We start from the raw sequence: 15,559 nt of genomic DNA, 5'->3' as shown, positions 1-15,559 counted from the left end.
ATTCATATGATGTTCTTACCTTGCATCCCAAAAAAAATTAAAAAAAAATTATTCACAAGTTGTTCACCTATCACAGTGATGAACAAGAGCAGTTGCTGAAAGAGCTTCTTCAGAGTCTATTGCTCAAGTGGTAAAACCGATCTGCTTAATCCATGAAGGGGAGGGGGATGTTCAAATAACAGTTGCTGAATGAGCTTATTATGGAACAGCTGTTTTGTTTTATATTGCATATGTATTTTACTTGTTTCCTAACATTAATTTGTAATTCACCCAGTTTTGGCATTATTTCAAAGCTCTTGATAATTTTGGAGTAGATTTTACATTCTCATTCTTATTCCAGGAAACGAAAACATTGATGATTTTGGGCAAACTTTTGAAAGTGAAGTTTTAGGATAAATTACACTGGCCTCCCTTAAGTAACGAAAAAATTATAGTAGCTCCATAATTTTGATAAAATTAAAATGCCATCTCCTATAGTAACGACAACTTTCACAATGTCAGTGGAGCTGATGAAATTATTATATTATTCATATTTAAATATATAATGATGCCAAGTGATACAATAACATCAAGGATATGGAGAGAGGGAGAGAGAGCAAACCATGGATATGAAGAAAAAGTATTAACAATTTTATTGATAAAAATTCACGCATATGCTTCGGCAACCCAGTAAAAAGTCAGTTTTTAACTTTTTACCTATTTTGAGTCATAATATCACCTCTTATATTTTTTACTCATAAAAAGACAAAATATATTAAAAAAGCCAAAAAGTCAGTTTTTTATCAACTTTTCAAAACACCACACAGAATATTCTGCCATCATCCCACCTCCTTCCACACCTTTGTTGTGGTCAGACAATGCTCCATTAGCCACTGCCTGCAGACTTAGTCATAAAATGTAGGTACTTGAAATTCCCAAAAACATCCGAAGGAAACCAAAACAAAACAACAGGTTGTGGCTCAGCCAGCAAATTTACGTGCAGCAATTGGTCAGTGTGCAACCAAATGTTCATTGATTTATTGTACCTGATATTTCAATTTGAAGGCCTGCTCTCTTGAACAGCTTCCACCCTTCTAAATGTAGAAAGCATTGCATACCATAACTAAACAAAATAAAAGGCACTATTTACCTCCAAAAAAATCACTGACATTCATTAATCCCATTGCTACTTGAACAGGTTTATGAAGCACGATGACTCAGTCTAACCATCGTGCTGGTAGGTAAGAGCATCAGTCCTGCGGACAAGTCAGGCCCTCAATCATCTCTGGGTGCTCAACAGCTTCTTTTACCCTATACACCACTTTCCCGAGACTTTTATGTTTTGCGTCTCCGAAGGTTGTGTTGTACTTCACTGGGAATTTGCACAGCTTGAGCAGCTTTTTGTCTCCTCTTGCGACGACTTGCACTGACACTATCAGAACGACCTTCACTGTGATTGCCATCCTGCTCGCTCACTGTGTTTAGAGAGCTGTGAGCACGCTTTCGTGCATTTCTTGGTTTTTGCCTGTCCATGATACTAGATTCTCCATGGCCTTCCTCATTCATTTTTGCAGAATCCTCGGCATTACCCTTATGTTCAAAGGCATCACCAAGTATAGACTTGGCCTCTGAAAAAACCACCTTCACAGAGCATGTTCTATTAACTCTCTTATCTCTCCTGCCAGGTTTCTGGTGAACCCCTTTCAAATCAGAATTCTGCAAATCTTCTGGAATTTCTTGTATCCTACTATTCATGTCACTTTGATCATCGACAGATTGATCCTGCCCAAAACTCACCTCTCCGATGCTGTTGTAAGATTGAATCCTCTGAACATCGAAAGAATCGGTAGCAACCCCAAAGGATTCTGGTCCATCTTCAGTGCTCAATAACCGTATTTGTGGTTCTTCTACACTAATATGCTTTCCAAACATAGGGTTCTCAGTCAGATTATGAGGACCATCAATTTCATTCTTTTCAACTGGAGACAAATTGAATAACTTCGAGGTGCATTTCCGGAGCCAGGATATATTTCCCCCAGATGCTGGAAGCGCTGACTGAATCACGCCTCTGGATATCCCACTATTTTGCCTCTCAAAAGTGACCACATTACCCCGAACAGCCTCCTTCAGATAATCATCAGCTAGTCTTGGCAAAGGAAGTTCCTCTGCATTGTCCATTTCAGGTGAAGATTGAAGATCAGAAGCCATGAACTCACAAGTAATCTTCCCACAGGCATTGCAACTTCTGAATTTCTCAACAAATGCATTGAAACGTTCTCTTTCCTTCATAAATTGTTCTCGCTGGTCCTTCAACTTCTTGCTAAGATTAACAAGTTCATCAATGTCTTTCTGCATTTCATGCTGCTGTCCAACAAGTTGCTTCTGGTTTTCAGCTATTTCTTTTTCCTCTTTCTCTATCCTTGGTCTTTCTAGTTTCATTTCTTCCATTTCTCTTCGGGCTACTTCCCTCAAGTAATTAATATTGTTTAGTTCCTTCTCCCTTTCCTCCTCAAATAACTTCTCCCTTTGATGCAGATGGTTCTCCATCTCCTCCCGCCTGTTCTGCATTTCAGTCTCGAGTTCTCTTTTCTGCACCTCAAAATCGTGAAGCATTCGGGCTGTCTCACTCTGAGTTTTCTCAGCCATCAATGAATTCTCATACTCCATGCTAGCTGCAAATGAAGCTTTAGCCAGGTTAAGAGCTTCTAACTCTCTCTGAACGTAATCCCGTGTTGCCAGCTTCTCATTCTCTAACCTTTCCTCTTCAGACCTTTCCAGTTTTGCTAACTTTTCCTTTTGTTTAGTGACATCTTCTAGCTCCTTCTTACTCTCAGCTCTTTTTTCATCCAGCTCTTCCCACTCTTTCTCAAATTTCTCCCTTTCTTGCTTCAACTCCTCACTGTCCTTCATCAGCTGTTCCCTCTGTTGTCTACAATTATCTATCTCCTGTTTCAGTTCTGATTGTAGACGGACATATTCTGTCCTCTCTTCTTTAGTAACTTCCAGACATTCCATCTCTTGATTAATCTTCAATTGCTGTTCTTCAATCTCAGCCCTCGTCTTCTCAAGCTCATCATTGAGATTAAGCAACTTCTCCTTATCAAGAAGAATTAGTTTCCTTTCATTCTTCAGCTTTTTCTCGTCAACTTTAATGGACTTCTCTCTTTCTTTCAGATCTTTTAATTTTGCTTCAACATCCTTCTCTTTCTCTATAAATTTCTCCATTTTCTTTGCATATGCCTGTTCATGTTTTGCAACCTTTTCTTCCATGTGGTTGAGTACAGCTTCCTTATTCTCCACTTCAATTTCCTTGCTTTTCAAGTCCTCATGAAAAGCTTTCCTCTGTTGTTCCATGTCCAACTCAAGCTCATGTTTCTTTGTATCCAGGATGGTCTTGTGTTCATCAAGAAGTTTCTGAATTTCAACCTGCAGGAATCCCATGTAGAGGACAACTGTCAGCATCATAATCATGATTTCCAAAGATACGAATCTACAGACAATCTTTTTTTTTTCTTTCTCGGCACAAGGTGTAGTTTTATTGGTAGCTTGTCCATCTTTTGGGTCTTGCATCTCCTTGCTCCACCAGTTGAGAGAGAGAGTAAAACAAAAGTGATACAGAAAATAGAAGAAAATCGATCCTGAGTGGAATCAATTACTTAGAACAGGCATACATTCTTAAAAATTAATTGAACTAACACTAGTCACTGAATCGTACCCTCCAGGGCCTGTACAAGGAGAATACAAACTCCAACCTGGTGCCTGGATTCACAATTTATAGATGTATATATTACATACATACACATATGTGAATATAGATGCAACTCATAAGAGAATTGAAGTAACTGAATCGGGCGGAGACAAAGAAGACAGGTGTATATCTTTTTTTCGCTTTCTTTGATACCTGTCACCATCTTCACTGGGACCAATTAAATGTACTATTAAAAAGTGGATATATTTATACTAGTTGTAAGGACTTACTCTTTCCCTTGCATCAAGCTTTTCCTCTAACGCAAGCAATTCTTTATCTTTCATCTCTAAACTGTTTCTCATAGCATCAGCTTCCTGCTTTAAAAGAAGAAATATATAGACATAAAACATCAATTATGTACTTAACTAGAGTTTCATTTAGCCAAATAATAAAATAAACAAAAAAAACCAAAGGTAAAAATAAAATTAAAATACTGCCTTCTCTTTAACAGATAGCTCTGCCACCCTCCTGCTTATATCATCTTCTTTCTTTTTCAAAGTTGATTTAGCCATGAAAATCTTCTTCTGTGCCTCTTCAAGGTCATTCTGTCTCTGCTTAAAAAGTGTGTCATGCTCATTGGCCTTCTCCTCTCTTTGATTGAGCAATCTTCTAACCTCAGCCAACCTTTCTTCTCCATCTTGTAATTTTCTTTCCCATTCTCGCAAGTCTTCTCTTTGCTTTGATAACGTACTCTCACGCGCTTCTTGCCTGAGAAAAATTGAATAAAAAAACTTTTAGCAGTTGGAATAAAATTGATAATTTATCATAACCAATGTTTTAAAAACCGGACCGGTGAATGAACCGGAAAAATGATCGGGTGGACGGGTCACCGGTTCAACCGTCGGGTTGAACCGGAATCGAACCGTGACGTCATAAATATATTAAAATTATATTTAAATAAAAATATAAGTAATAAAATTATAAATTAAAAATTTTAATAATCTTAAATATTTCTCTTAATACTTTTTTTATTAAAAAATATAAAAATATATTTAAAAATATTATTAATTTTCATTTTGGAAGAAGAATTTAAATATTTAATATTCCTTCCATATGATTTTAATTCAAACACTTTGATTGAAAGAAGAGCAAAATTTTTGGAGGGATATCAAATTTTAAGTTTCCCTCCAATGAATTTGATTGAATCCCACATAGATTTCTTGAGTTTTTTGGAAGAATTTTTTTCTTATAAATAGATAGAAGATTTCACAATAATTTCAAGCTCTCAATGGGATTCCTCACAAGAGGAGACCCTTAAAAGAGAGTTTCCAATTAAATTTTTATTATATATATAATATATAATATATATAATATATATATATAAAATAAGAAAGAAAAGAAAGAAAGAAAATAGAAAAACAGGAAAAAAAAAAAAAAAAAAAGAGGCCGGACCGGTTCAATCAACCCGTGGCCGGGTCGACCGGTTCACCGGTTTTCAAAAAATAGGCCGGTTTTTTCAAATGACTGGTTTAAGAGGGTCGACCGGACCGGAACCCCATCCGGTCACCAGTTCAACCGGTTGAACCGGCCGGTCCGGTCCGGTTTTTAAAACCATGATCATAACCTTTTATATTCTTACTCAAGGGATTGCAAGATAAAGACAATAAAGATAAAAGGGATCATGGGCCATAAGCATACTCTGCATTGAATGATATGCACTCCCTTCGAAGTGCGTCTTCTCGAATTGCCACCTCATGTGATTTTCTTTTGATCTCTGAACTCTTTCTGCTCACCTCAGCAAGCTTCGCATCAGAAGCATTAAACTTTGTTTCCACCTCTAAAGATTTCTCTTCAATGCTGGTAATGAGACCATTTGCTTCAGCCAACTTTAAATCAGATGTAAACTTGATTTCTGCATATTCTGAACGCATCTCACGCAAAGTCTTCTCTAGCTGCAGCAACCACAATAACAACAGAAGAACAAAACCACAAGAAAATTATATTTGTTCCAAGGATACCCAACAAACCAAGTGTTATATTTGTTCCAAGGATACCCAACAAACCAAGTGTATTCTTACCTGCAACCAATAAAACAGAATAACTAGCTACTGCTAAGCCTCTTAAATGTTTGAAACAAGAGACTGATAAAACAAATCAGTAACTTTTTGTTACACTTACTCAGATACAGAAATAGAACTGAAGAAACAAATATACAATATCAATCACATCACTCTTTCAATCATCAGACATCTTTGTTAGTTAATTCAACTTCGGCTCCGAATCAGGATAAGTAACCATAACCAGGCATTAAAATCACAAAGAAATTTAGAACGAGCAAAAAGGTATGCTTTGATCTTTGGAAGGATAGATTTGTAGAATAGCTGATACAGATTGCTTAAATCATATTGTTCCATAATGCATTGCCTCAATTCCATATCAATATGATTTTTGCACATATTGCTATCCATTAAGAGGCTTCCAAAAACTCATCCTACACATTGCTTTTCCAATTAAAAAATGAAGTCTGTATCACAAATTTATATTCAAATTAAAGAAAGCATGTAGTGCAGACTAAACAATGTACATCTACATCCTTTAAATCATGCATCACATTCCTACAATCTGCAATTGATATCAATAAAAAAAATATTATTAAAAAAAAAAGATCACAACATGCAATTTCTCATATTGAAAGTAAAAGAGATTCAAAAAACTGAGAAACTAAGATAAGAAGGAATCATACATCAAGCACACACTGCTTCTCAACACCCAAGGCCTTCCTCAAATTCTCTTCTTGCTGCTCGATCTCAGACATTGCAATTAAATGTGAAACGTGTTCTCGTTTAAGGGCATCCTTTGCTTCTGCTAGAGCTTGCACAGTCTCTTCATACTTTGAAGTCCATTCCTTTTTCTCAATCAGGAGAAGGCCCATATTGTACTGGTATTCAAAAAGCTGCTCAAAAATGAATTTAGCCATATAAGAACACCAAGCTGTATTAAATTCAACAAATGTAACCTTACCATTCAATCACTATATTTGACGTATTTTATCGGCTTTGCAGTGGGCATTTATATCAGAATTCAACATACTCTACTACAATGAAAGTAATGGTCAACCAAATCTTTTATATCCCCATTTGCTAAAACTCTCCCGGTGTAATAAGAAATTTTTTTTTTTTTAATAACCGGTGTCCAGGCCAGCTTGTACACACTAAATGGTGGTTCTAAATCTCCAAAATTTTAAAAACTCGCCTCATAGAGTTATAGAATTGGAAGTTACTATATATTCTTTCACCACTCTTCCATCCAATATTTAACAGTACAATTCCGTCAAAGTTATCAACATTCGATACTAGATCTCAAAGTTTCAAGGCACCCAAACCCAAAAACCATCCACGTTCCTAGTGCTCCAACAACAACTCTACCATCTGCCTCCCAATTAAGCTCATTCTGTTCTCAAAAGTAATCAACATGGAGATCTCGAGTTATTGAAAGATATATTTTCATCAACATGATGTAGCAAAAAAATTTCATTTAAGAAGTACAAATTGCACTTGGTTATAATCCAAGAACTGAGAACTAAGCAAGTTTTGGGTACCATGTAGACATTTACCACTATTGATTTACATGGTGGGACCAATCACATTTATATTGATGTTTTGTCTATAAATATTAGGGTGGCAATTTGTTGTTCCAACCCACATGCATGAAAAACATGGGAAGGCAACCAACCAAGTCAAGCTTGGCAGCCACCAACCATAGCAAAGGTCAAGAATGGAGGCTACCCAAGTCAAGAATGAAGGCTCTCCCACCTACTCCTTTTGTGTATAAATAGAGATGGGAGGGAGAGGATGAGAGATATCAGAAATTGGAGAGTGAGAGCTGTGAGTTGAGTGAGTTTCATCTTCTCCTCTATATTTTGTATTTTGCTCCATTATAGTGAAAATTCTCATTTCTGTCCGTGGATGTAGGCATTGGGCCGAACCACGTAAATATTGTGTTCTCTGTGTGTGTGTGATATTTTTCTGAGTGTGTATTTGATCCTAACAAAGTGGTATCAGAGCCAAATTATACGTTTTTCGGAAAAACAGAGGTAGTGTTTGGTAGAGTTTTGTAAATGTGATTTGAGAGTATGAGTTGTATTTTGAGTTTGTGTGTTGTGGAATTATGATTTGAGTGTAGAAAATTTGTTTGGTAAAGAGTTTTGAAAATAGTTTTGGAAAAGAGGTTTGATTTGAGTGGGAAATTATTGATGTGACATTTGATATGTGATACAAAAATTTACAACTCATAACTAAACATACAATTCAAAATTATTTTAAAGCACATAAAAAATTTAAAAATTTTCAGAAAATATTTGTCCCGATTATATAAATCAATTGCAAAAAAAAAAAAAAAAAAAAAAAAAAAAAAAAAAAAATCTGGAACCAGCCGGACATCCGGGTGGTCATCCGGGTGGTCTACCGGGTGGTCATCCGGGTGGACAAAAAAGGCACCTGTGCATCAGAGTTCTCTCTGCAGAGTGTAGAAAATTGATTTGAAAACGAAACCAAACATCATACTCCAACACACGGGTAGAAAATTGATTTCAGAGCACAACCAAACAGAGCCAGAGTATTGTTTCGAAACTGCCCAGAAATCGTATTGCTCGAAATCCGATTTTGAGCATACCAGGAGCAAGGACTCGACGAGAGGAGTCCAGAAATATAAAACAGACACCAAACGGAGGCCGCACGCGCTCCCACGCGCCCCTGGAAGTTGGCGCGTGAATCCCACTCTCATCACGCGCTCACACGCGCCGTTCAGGCACCCGGCGCGTGATCCCACTCGCGACACGCGCTCCACGCGCGGTTCAAGGAGGAAGACGACTGAGGGAACAGCGCGTGCCTTACACGCGCCATCAGCACGCGCGCGCCAAGCCGAGCCGGAGCCGAGTTGACCAAGCCGCTGACTGAGCCGCTGACGTCAGCAGAACCGGAGAAATAATCTGGTGCTTCGCAGGCGCACCAGATTCTGCCGATCTGAACCATTCAATCTGTTTTGGCTTGATCTAAGCCATTTGAGATCCGATTTGGGTGATCCAATAGTGGTTTCCGACTATTTGGAGTATTCCGGACACATCCGTACGGTCAGATTTTGCAAATAAGTTTTGAAAAATTTTGAAGTTTTTATTTTGGCAATCCGAAGTGCTTTTCCGGCTAATTTGACCAGTCCGGACTCCACAGCAAAACTTGTTTTTCAGCCAACGATCATTATTGTATGATGGAGGAATCAACGTCGACTTCAGGTTCTATGATAAAGTTAAATGCTTCCAATTATGTCATTTGGAAGCCTAGAATGGAAGATGTCTTGTATTGCCGAGATTTGTTTAACCCCATTGAGCTTAATGGAGTTAAACCACCAACGGAAAAAGACGAAGACTGGAAGCGGAAGAACCGAAAGACCATTGGCCAGATCAGACAATGGATTGATCACAGTGTCTTCCACCATGTCGCCCAGGAGACTGATGCCTACGCTCTCTGGATAAAGTTAGAAGGCATGTACCAGTCGAAGACTGCTCGGAACAAAGCCCTCCTGATGAGGAGACTTGTGAATTTGAAGTTGAAAGGCGGTATCTCTGTTGCTGAACATACCAGTGAGTTTCAAAATTTGGTGAACCAACTAACAACTGTCAAAATGGAGTTAGATGATGAAATGCAGGCCCTATTGCTGCTCAGTTCTTTGCCAGACAGTTGGGAGACATTGGTGGTGTCTCTCAGCAACTCTGCCCCAGAAGGGAAACTGACCATGAGCATGGTTACAGATGCCTTATTTAGTGAAGAGGCAAGAAAGAAAGAAATGGGTGGAGATCAATCCCATGCCCTCGTCACAGAAAATAAAAGCAGAGGCAGGGGCAGGGGAAGAAGCAAAAGTAGAGGACGCAGCAGAGGAAGATCTCAAGACAGAGGGAAATTCAAAGAAGGAACGAGCCGGCCAAGGTTCAAATGTTACCATTGTGGCCAGGAGGGTCACATAAAGAAGTATTGCTATGCCTTGAAGGGAGAACAACAACAAGGCAATAGACAGCCAAAGACCGAAGATGGGACCACTGCAGTTTCTGTCTCAGAGGATATTGCATTATTCTCTGTTGAAGAAGAAGAATGCCTCCATATGTCAGACAACGACACCGAGTGGGTGGTAGATACAGCAGCTTCCTACCACGCTACATCCCAGAAGGAGTTCTTCAGTACGTACCAAGCTGGAGATTTTGGTACAGTGAAAATGGGTAACTCCAATTTTTCAAAAATTGTGGGAATTGGTGATGTTCATATCCAAACCAAAGTTGGGTGCACGATGGTGTTGAAAGATGTCAGGCATGTTCCCGATTTACGCCTGAATCTTATTTCAGGGATAGCCTTAGATCAACAAGGCTATGAGAACTACTTTGGCAAAGGCATATGGAAGTTGAAAAAGGGATCTCTCGTGGTAGCCAAAGGACAGGCAATTGGCACACTATACAAGACTCATGTGGAGGTGAATTCAAATAGTCTCAACGCAGCAGAAGATGAGACGTCACCAAATTTGTGGCACAAAAGGCTCGGTCACATGAGTGAGAAAGGGTTACAGATTTTGGCAAAGAAGTCACTTATTCCCTTTGCCAAAGATGCAAAATTAAATCCTTGTGACAACTGCTTGTTTGGGAAGCATCATAGAGTAGCTTTCCATTCATCATCCAGAAGACAATCAGAGTTGTTGAGCAGAGTATACTCTGATGTTTGCGGTCCCATTGAAGTGGAATCTTTGGGTGGTAGAAAATACTTTCTGACATTCATTGATGATGCATCACGGAAGGTATGGGTTTATGTCTTAAAGACCAAAGCTGAGGTGTTCCAGCATTTTCAGACATTCCATGCTATGGTGGAAAGGGAGACTGAAAAGAAGCTGAAATGTCTCCGAACAGACAATGGAGGCGAGTACACATCAAAGGAATTTAAAGCCTACTGTGCTACTCACGGCATCCGGCATGAGAAGACTGTTCCTGGAACCCCACAACACAATGGTATAGCCGAGAGAATGAACCGAACCATTGTGGAGAAGGTCAGATGTATGCTCAAAATGGCAAAGCTACCAAAGCCATTTTGGGGAGAAGCTGTTCGTGTTGCTTGCTATTTGATCAACAGATCGCCATCAGTTCCACTGAATTTTCAGATTCCAGAAGAAGTATGGTCTGGAAGGGAGATTTCTTACTCTCACTTGAGAGTGTTTGGGTGCAAAGCATTTGCACATGTATCCAAAGAGCACAGACAGAAGCTGGATGACAAAGCCACTCCATGCATCTTTATTGGCTATGGAGATGAAGAATTTGGATACAGATTGTGGGATCCGAAACACAAAAAGGTCATTCGAAGCCGAGATGTGGTGTTTCAAGAAGGCCAGACCTTTGAAGACTTTGGGCAACCAGCCAAACCCAAAGTTGATGATGTTTCAGAAATTATTCCAAACCCTGCACCATCACAGCATGCCACTGATGAAGAAGAGTTACCGCAGCATGCAGTCAATAATGTAGAGTTGCAGGATGGATTTCTAGAAGAAGAAGATCCAGAAGTAGAGGGTGTTGAGCAGGGGGAGCCACAACCCCCTCTACCAGAGACTGTTGGTCCACAGTTACGAAGATCAACAAGAGAATTTAAGCCGTCAACCAAATACCCTGCTTCTGAATATATTTTGCTTACCGATGAGGGGGAGCCAGAAAGTTTTCAAGAAGCTCAAAATCATAAGGAGAAGAGTAGCTGGCAGCAATCTATGCAAGAAGAGATGCAATCCTTGCAGAAGAATCAGACTTATGATTTGGTGAAACTTCCCCAGGGTCGAAAAGCATTGCAGAACAAATGGGTGTTCAAGTTGAAGAAAGATGGCAGCGGAAAGCTAGTCAAGTATAAGGCTCGATTGGTTGTCAAAGGTTTTGGGCAGAAGAAAGGTATTGATTTTGATGAAATCTTCTCGCCAGTTGTGAAAATGACATCCATTCGAGTAGTTTTGGGACTAGCAGCTAGTTTGAATTTGGAACTTGAACAAATGGATGTGAAGACAGCATTTCTCCATGGTGATCTGAAGGAAGAAATTTACATGGAGCAGCCAGAAGGTTTTGAAGTCAAAGGGAAAGAAAACTTAGTCTGCAGATTGAAGAAGAGTCTCTACGGCCTCAAACAAGCGCCGAGACAGTGGTACAAGAAGTTTGACTCATTCATGGTAGGTCATGAGTACAAGAGAACTGTTGCAGACCAGTGTGTTTATGTCAGGACATTTCCCGGTGGAAACTTTATCATACTTCTACTCTATGTTGATGACATGTTGATCGTTGGACAAGATGCCACAACAATCAGATCACTGAAGAAGGAGTTATTACAGTCCTTTGACATGAAGGACCTAGGCCCTGCACAGCAAATTTTGGGCATGAATATTGTGCGTGACAGGAAAGCCAAGAAGTTGTGGCTGTCACAGGAGAAGTACATTGAACGAGTAATTGAGAAGTTCAACATGAAAGATGCCAAGCCAGTCAGTACTCCGCTGGCTAATCATTTCAAGCTGAGCAAGAATTCTTGTCCCTCATCTACAAAGGAAAGACAAGAGATGGAGGCGATTCCCTACTCATCCGCTGTAGGGAGTTTGATGTATGCAATGGTGTCCACCCGACCAGATATTGCTCATGCGGTTGGAGTTGTAAGCAGATTCCTTTCCAATCCAGGAAAAGAGCATTGGGAAGCAGTCAAGTGGATTCTGAGGTACCTCAAGGGTACAGCAAAAATGTGTTTGTGCTTTAGAGATGCTAAACCAGTCTTGGAAGGCTATACTGATTCAGATATGGCAGGCGATCTTGATGGTAGGAAATCTACATCAGGATTGCTGTTCACTTTCGCAGGGGGAGCTGTGTCTTGGCAGTCCAAGCTGCAAAAATGTGTTGCTTTATCCACAACTGAGGCAGAGTATATTGCCGCAGCGGAAGCCGGGAAAGAAATGTTGTGGTTGAAACGGTTTCTCCAAGAATTGGGATTAAAGCAAGAAAAGTTCACAGTACATTGTGATAGTCAGAGTGCCATAGACCTGAGCAAGAATTCAATGTACCATTCTCGCACAAAGCACATTGATGTTCGGTATCATTGGATACGCGAAGTGATGGACAAGCAGTTATTGGAACTGACCAAGATTCACACAGATAAGAATCCAGCTGACATGCTTACAAAGGTGGTCTCGAGAGACAAACTCGAAATTTGCAGAGACATTGCCGGGATGGACTTCAAGTGAGAAGTCAGTCATGCATATGGGTATGGAGGGGGAGAATTGTTGTTCCAACCCACATGCATGAAAAACATGGGAAGGCAACCAACCAAGTCAAGCTTGGCAGCCACCAACCATAGCAAAGGTCAAGAATGGAGGCTACCCAAGTCAAGAATGAAGGCTCTCCCACCTACTCCTTTTGTGTATAAATAGAGATGGGAGGGAGAGGATGAGAGATATCAGAAATTGGAGAGTGAGAGCTGTGAGTTGAGTGAGTTTCATCTTCTCCTCTATATTTTGTATTTTGCTCCATTATAGTGAAAATTCTCATTTCTGTCCGTGGATGTAGGCATTGGGCCGAACCACGTAAATATTGTGTTCTCTGTGTGTGTGATATTTTTCTGAGTGTGTATTTGATCCTAACACAATTGAGGTAGGGTACAACATAGAAATGTCAAAAGTAATGGCCTATGTGAGGGCCCCCAATAATTTTTCCCAATTGCCATGTTTCACAAACAAAGTAGGCCTCAGTGTTCTAAACCCATACAGATAAAAGACTAAAAATGGGTTATCCAGTCACCTCGTTTTCGAGCTTTGAAAGTTTCTCAACAATTGCTACCTTCGTCCCACCATTTTCGCCCAACGAACCCAGCGGTGGAGGCGGCGTGGTGGACTCCACAAAAGCGACAGTTTTTCTACCCTTGACGACCGTCTCGACGTTCCTAGGGTTTAAAACAGGGTCCGAACCAGACACATAACCGTTCTTCTGGACCGGGTCAGTCCTGGGCGTGAGTGACCAACCAGACCAGACCTTTCTCTGCGGCGTAAACATCATGGAAGTTTCCCAAATAGACCCTTCAAATAAAAAACAAAAATAAAGTTAAAGAACAGATCCCAAGTCCAGAGTCAGATGAACAACGAGATCGAAGTAGTACTCACAGAAAACAGTCGCCAATAAGAAACCCTAAATGGTGGAGTTAAGAGGGAAGAATAGGATAGAGGGGGAGAGAGAGAGTAGCCGTAGGTGAATCGAATTTCCGAAATTCGAGTATTTGAAACGATGCCTACTTTCGAATGGAACGCGAAATGTCCTTTCAGTTATGGCGGGTTGGAGTGAAGCTTTATAAAGTTGAAAAGGTAAATTACCTACGCGCCCCTTAGATTTAGCTAAAATTATAAAAAGAAAAATTTGAGATTTTAAAAATTACATCTATCTTGTTACAGTTACGCTTGGTTTGGGAAGCGGATTGATTTTTTTAACTTTTTTTTAAGAGAAATAATATAATAATTATGAATTGAACGTAATATTTTATCTTATTAGACTAAAAATCTATTTTGTTTTTTGTGACTATTTTTGTCCCAAACCCACTTCCCAAACAATGGCTTAGGGTTTGTTTGGGATGACCTAAATAAGTGTACTTTTTGTCTTTTTACGAAAAGATGTGCACAAAAGTAGAGAGGTGATATGATGAAAAAAAAAAAAAAAAGATAAAAAGATGGATTATTTTGGTATTGCCAAACTTGGCCTTAATGTCGTTAACAGATATAGTAAATTGATTAAAATGCTCATAATTGTGTTATATAGAAAAATGATAATATTTGGCTGATATATTATGTCAAATCAATCAATAGTTGCTCAGTATTTGTTTTTGAATTTTGTTTTTAAAAAGTTAAAAAATAATTTAGTTAAGAAATAAAAAATAAAAAATTATTATTATTGATTACAATATTTTTTATTATGTCAATTTATAGTAAAATTATGTACTTTGTGATTGATATTACAAAATTTTATAATTCAATTATGTTAATTTATGATATGGTACATATGATACACACCCTTAAAGAGATGTGTATCATAAGATTTTCCATCTTTCTCTCTATTTCAATATAATCTCAATTATTAAATTATATAAAATTTTCGATACACAAAAATTCAAAGCATGATTCAAGGATGCGAAATACATTAGTGGACATTTGGGATTGATATTTTTTTTTTTCGAGAGAGATTATAAATAATTTTTACAAACTAAATATATTTTTATTAAATTAGTTTCTTTTTTTCAAAAAAAATATTTTAATTTTTTTTTCTAAACAGCAAATTAAACATGGTTTCAAAAACTTAAGTTGCGTTTGGTTTAGAACTCAAATCAGGATTTGAATAAAAAAATTTCAAAACTCATAACTACAATATTTACAGAACTCCATTTAAAAAAAACAAATTCAAAAAAATATATTTTTATTTTGTTCTTTACATTATTTTTTATTTATGATTTTTTTCAAAAAAATTTTTTTTTTTGATGAAAAATATTTTTTATTCTTTTATTTTTTCAAAAAAAAATATTTTATTATTTTTTAAGTATTGGTCAAATAATTTGTTATAATTTAGATATATATGAGCGATTCAAAAAAATTTAAAATTTTTAAAAAAAAAATATTCAAAAAACATTAAAAAAATATTTTACTAATAAATATTTAAGATAAATATTTAAAATGAAAATTATATATTTAAAATAAAAAATATTTTAAATATTTTAAAAAATACAGTGCACAAGTGTAGTAATTACAGCATACATTAAAAAAAAATTACAATAAAAAAATATTTGTGACACCCGAACGTTTAATTAGGTACCACATAAA

The 15,559-nt window shown here is 37.9% G+C and overlaps 1 protein-coding gene across 1 annotated transcript; it reads right to left on the bottom strand.

Annotated features, from left to right (window-relative positions):
- Positions 1-609: 609 nt before the first annotated feature.
- LOC114307099 (nuclear matrix constituent protein 1) lies at positions 610-14,018 on the bottom strand. The gene is made up of 7 exons (XM_082897442.1): positions 13,862-14,018; positions 13,503-13,777; positions 6,411-6,620; positions 5,366-5,619; positions 4,165-4,435; positions 3,958-4,041; positions 610-3,405 (listed from the first exon to the last, which is right to left on the bottom strand). Exons 2-7 carry the CDS (start codon positions 13,755-13,757, stop codon positions 1,315-1,317), a joined length of 3,165 nt encoding a protein of 1,054 aa, XP_082753568.1. The 5' UTR covers positions 13,758-13,777; positions 13,862-14,018; the 3' UTR covers positions 610-1,314.
- Between the last annotated feature and the right edge of the window lie 1,541 nt (positions 14,019-15,559).

This window comes from Camellia sinensis, chromosome 1 (genome assembly GCF_055761805.1).
Source record: "Camellia sinensis isolate YWXY chromosome 1, ASM5576180v1, whole genome shotgun sequence".
In the NCBI taxonomy this organism is placed as follows: Eukaryota; Viridiplantae; Streptophyta; class Magnoliopsida; order Ericales; family Theaceae; genus Camellia; species Camellia sinensis.
Note: the sequence above shows the minus strand (reverse complement) of the source record. Positions and strands in the feature narration are given on the sequence as shown.

Coding starts and splice junctions, on each gene's coding strand:
- LOC114307099 (XM_082897442.1), bottom strand. CDS start 13,757: ATGATGTTTACGCCGCAGAGAAAGGTCTGGTCTGGTTGGTCACTCACG. Junction 5,620..6,410: donor AGAAGCAGTGTGTGCTTGAT/GTATGATTCCTT, acceptor TGGTTGCTGCAG/CTAGAGAAGACTTTGCGTGA. Junction 3,406..3,957: donor AGCTTGATGCAAGGGAAAGA/GTAAGTCCTTAC, acceptor GGATTCCTGCAG/GTTGAAATTCAGAAACTTCT.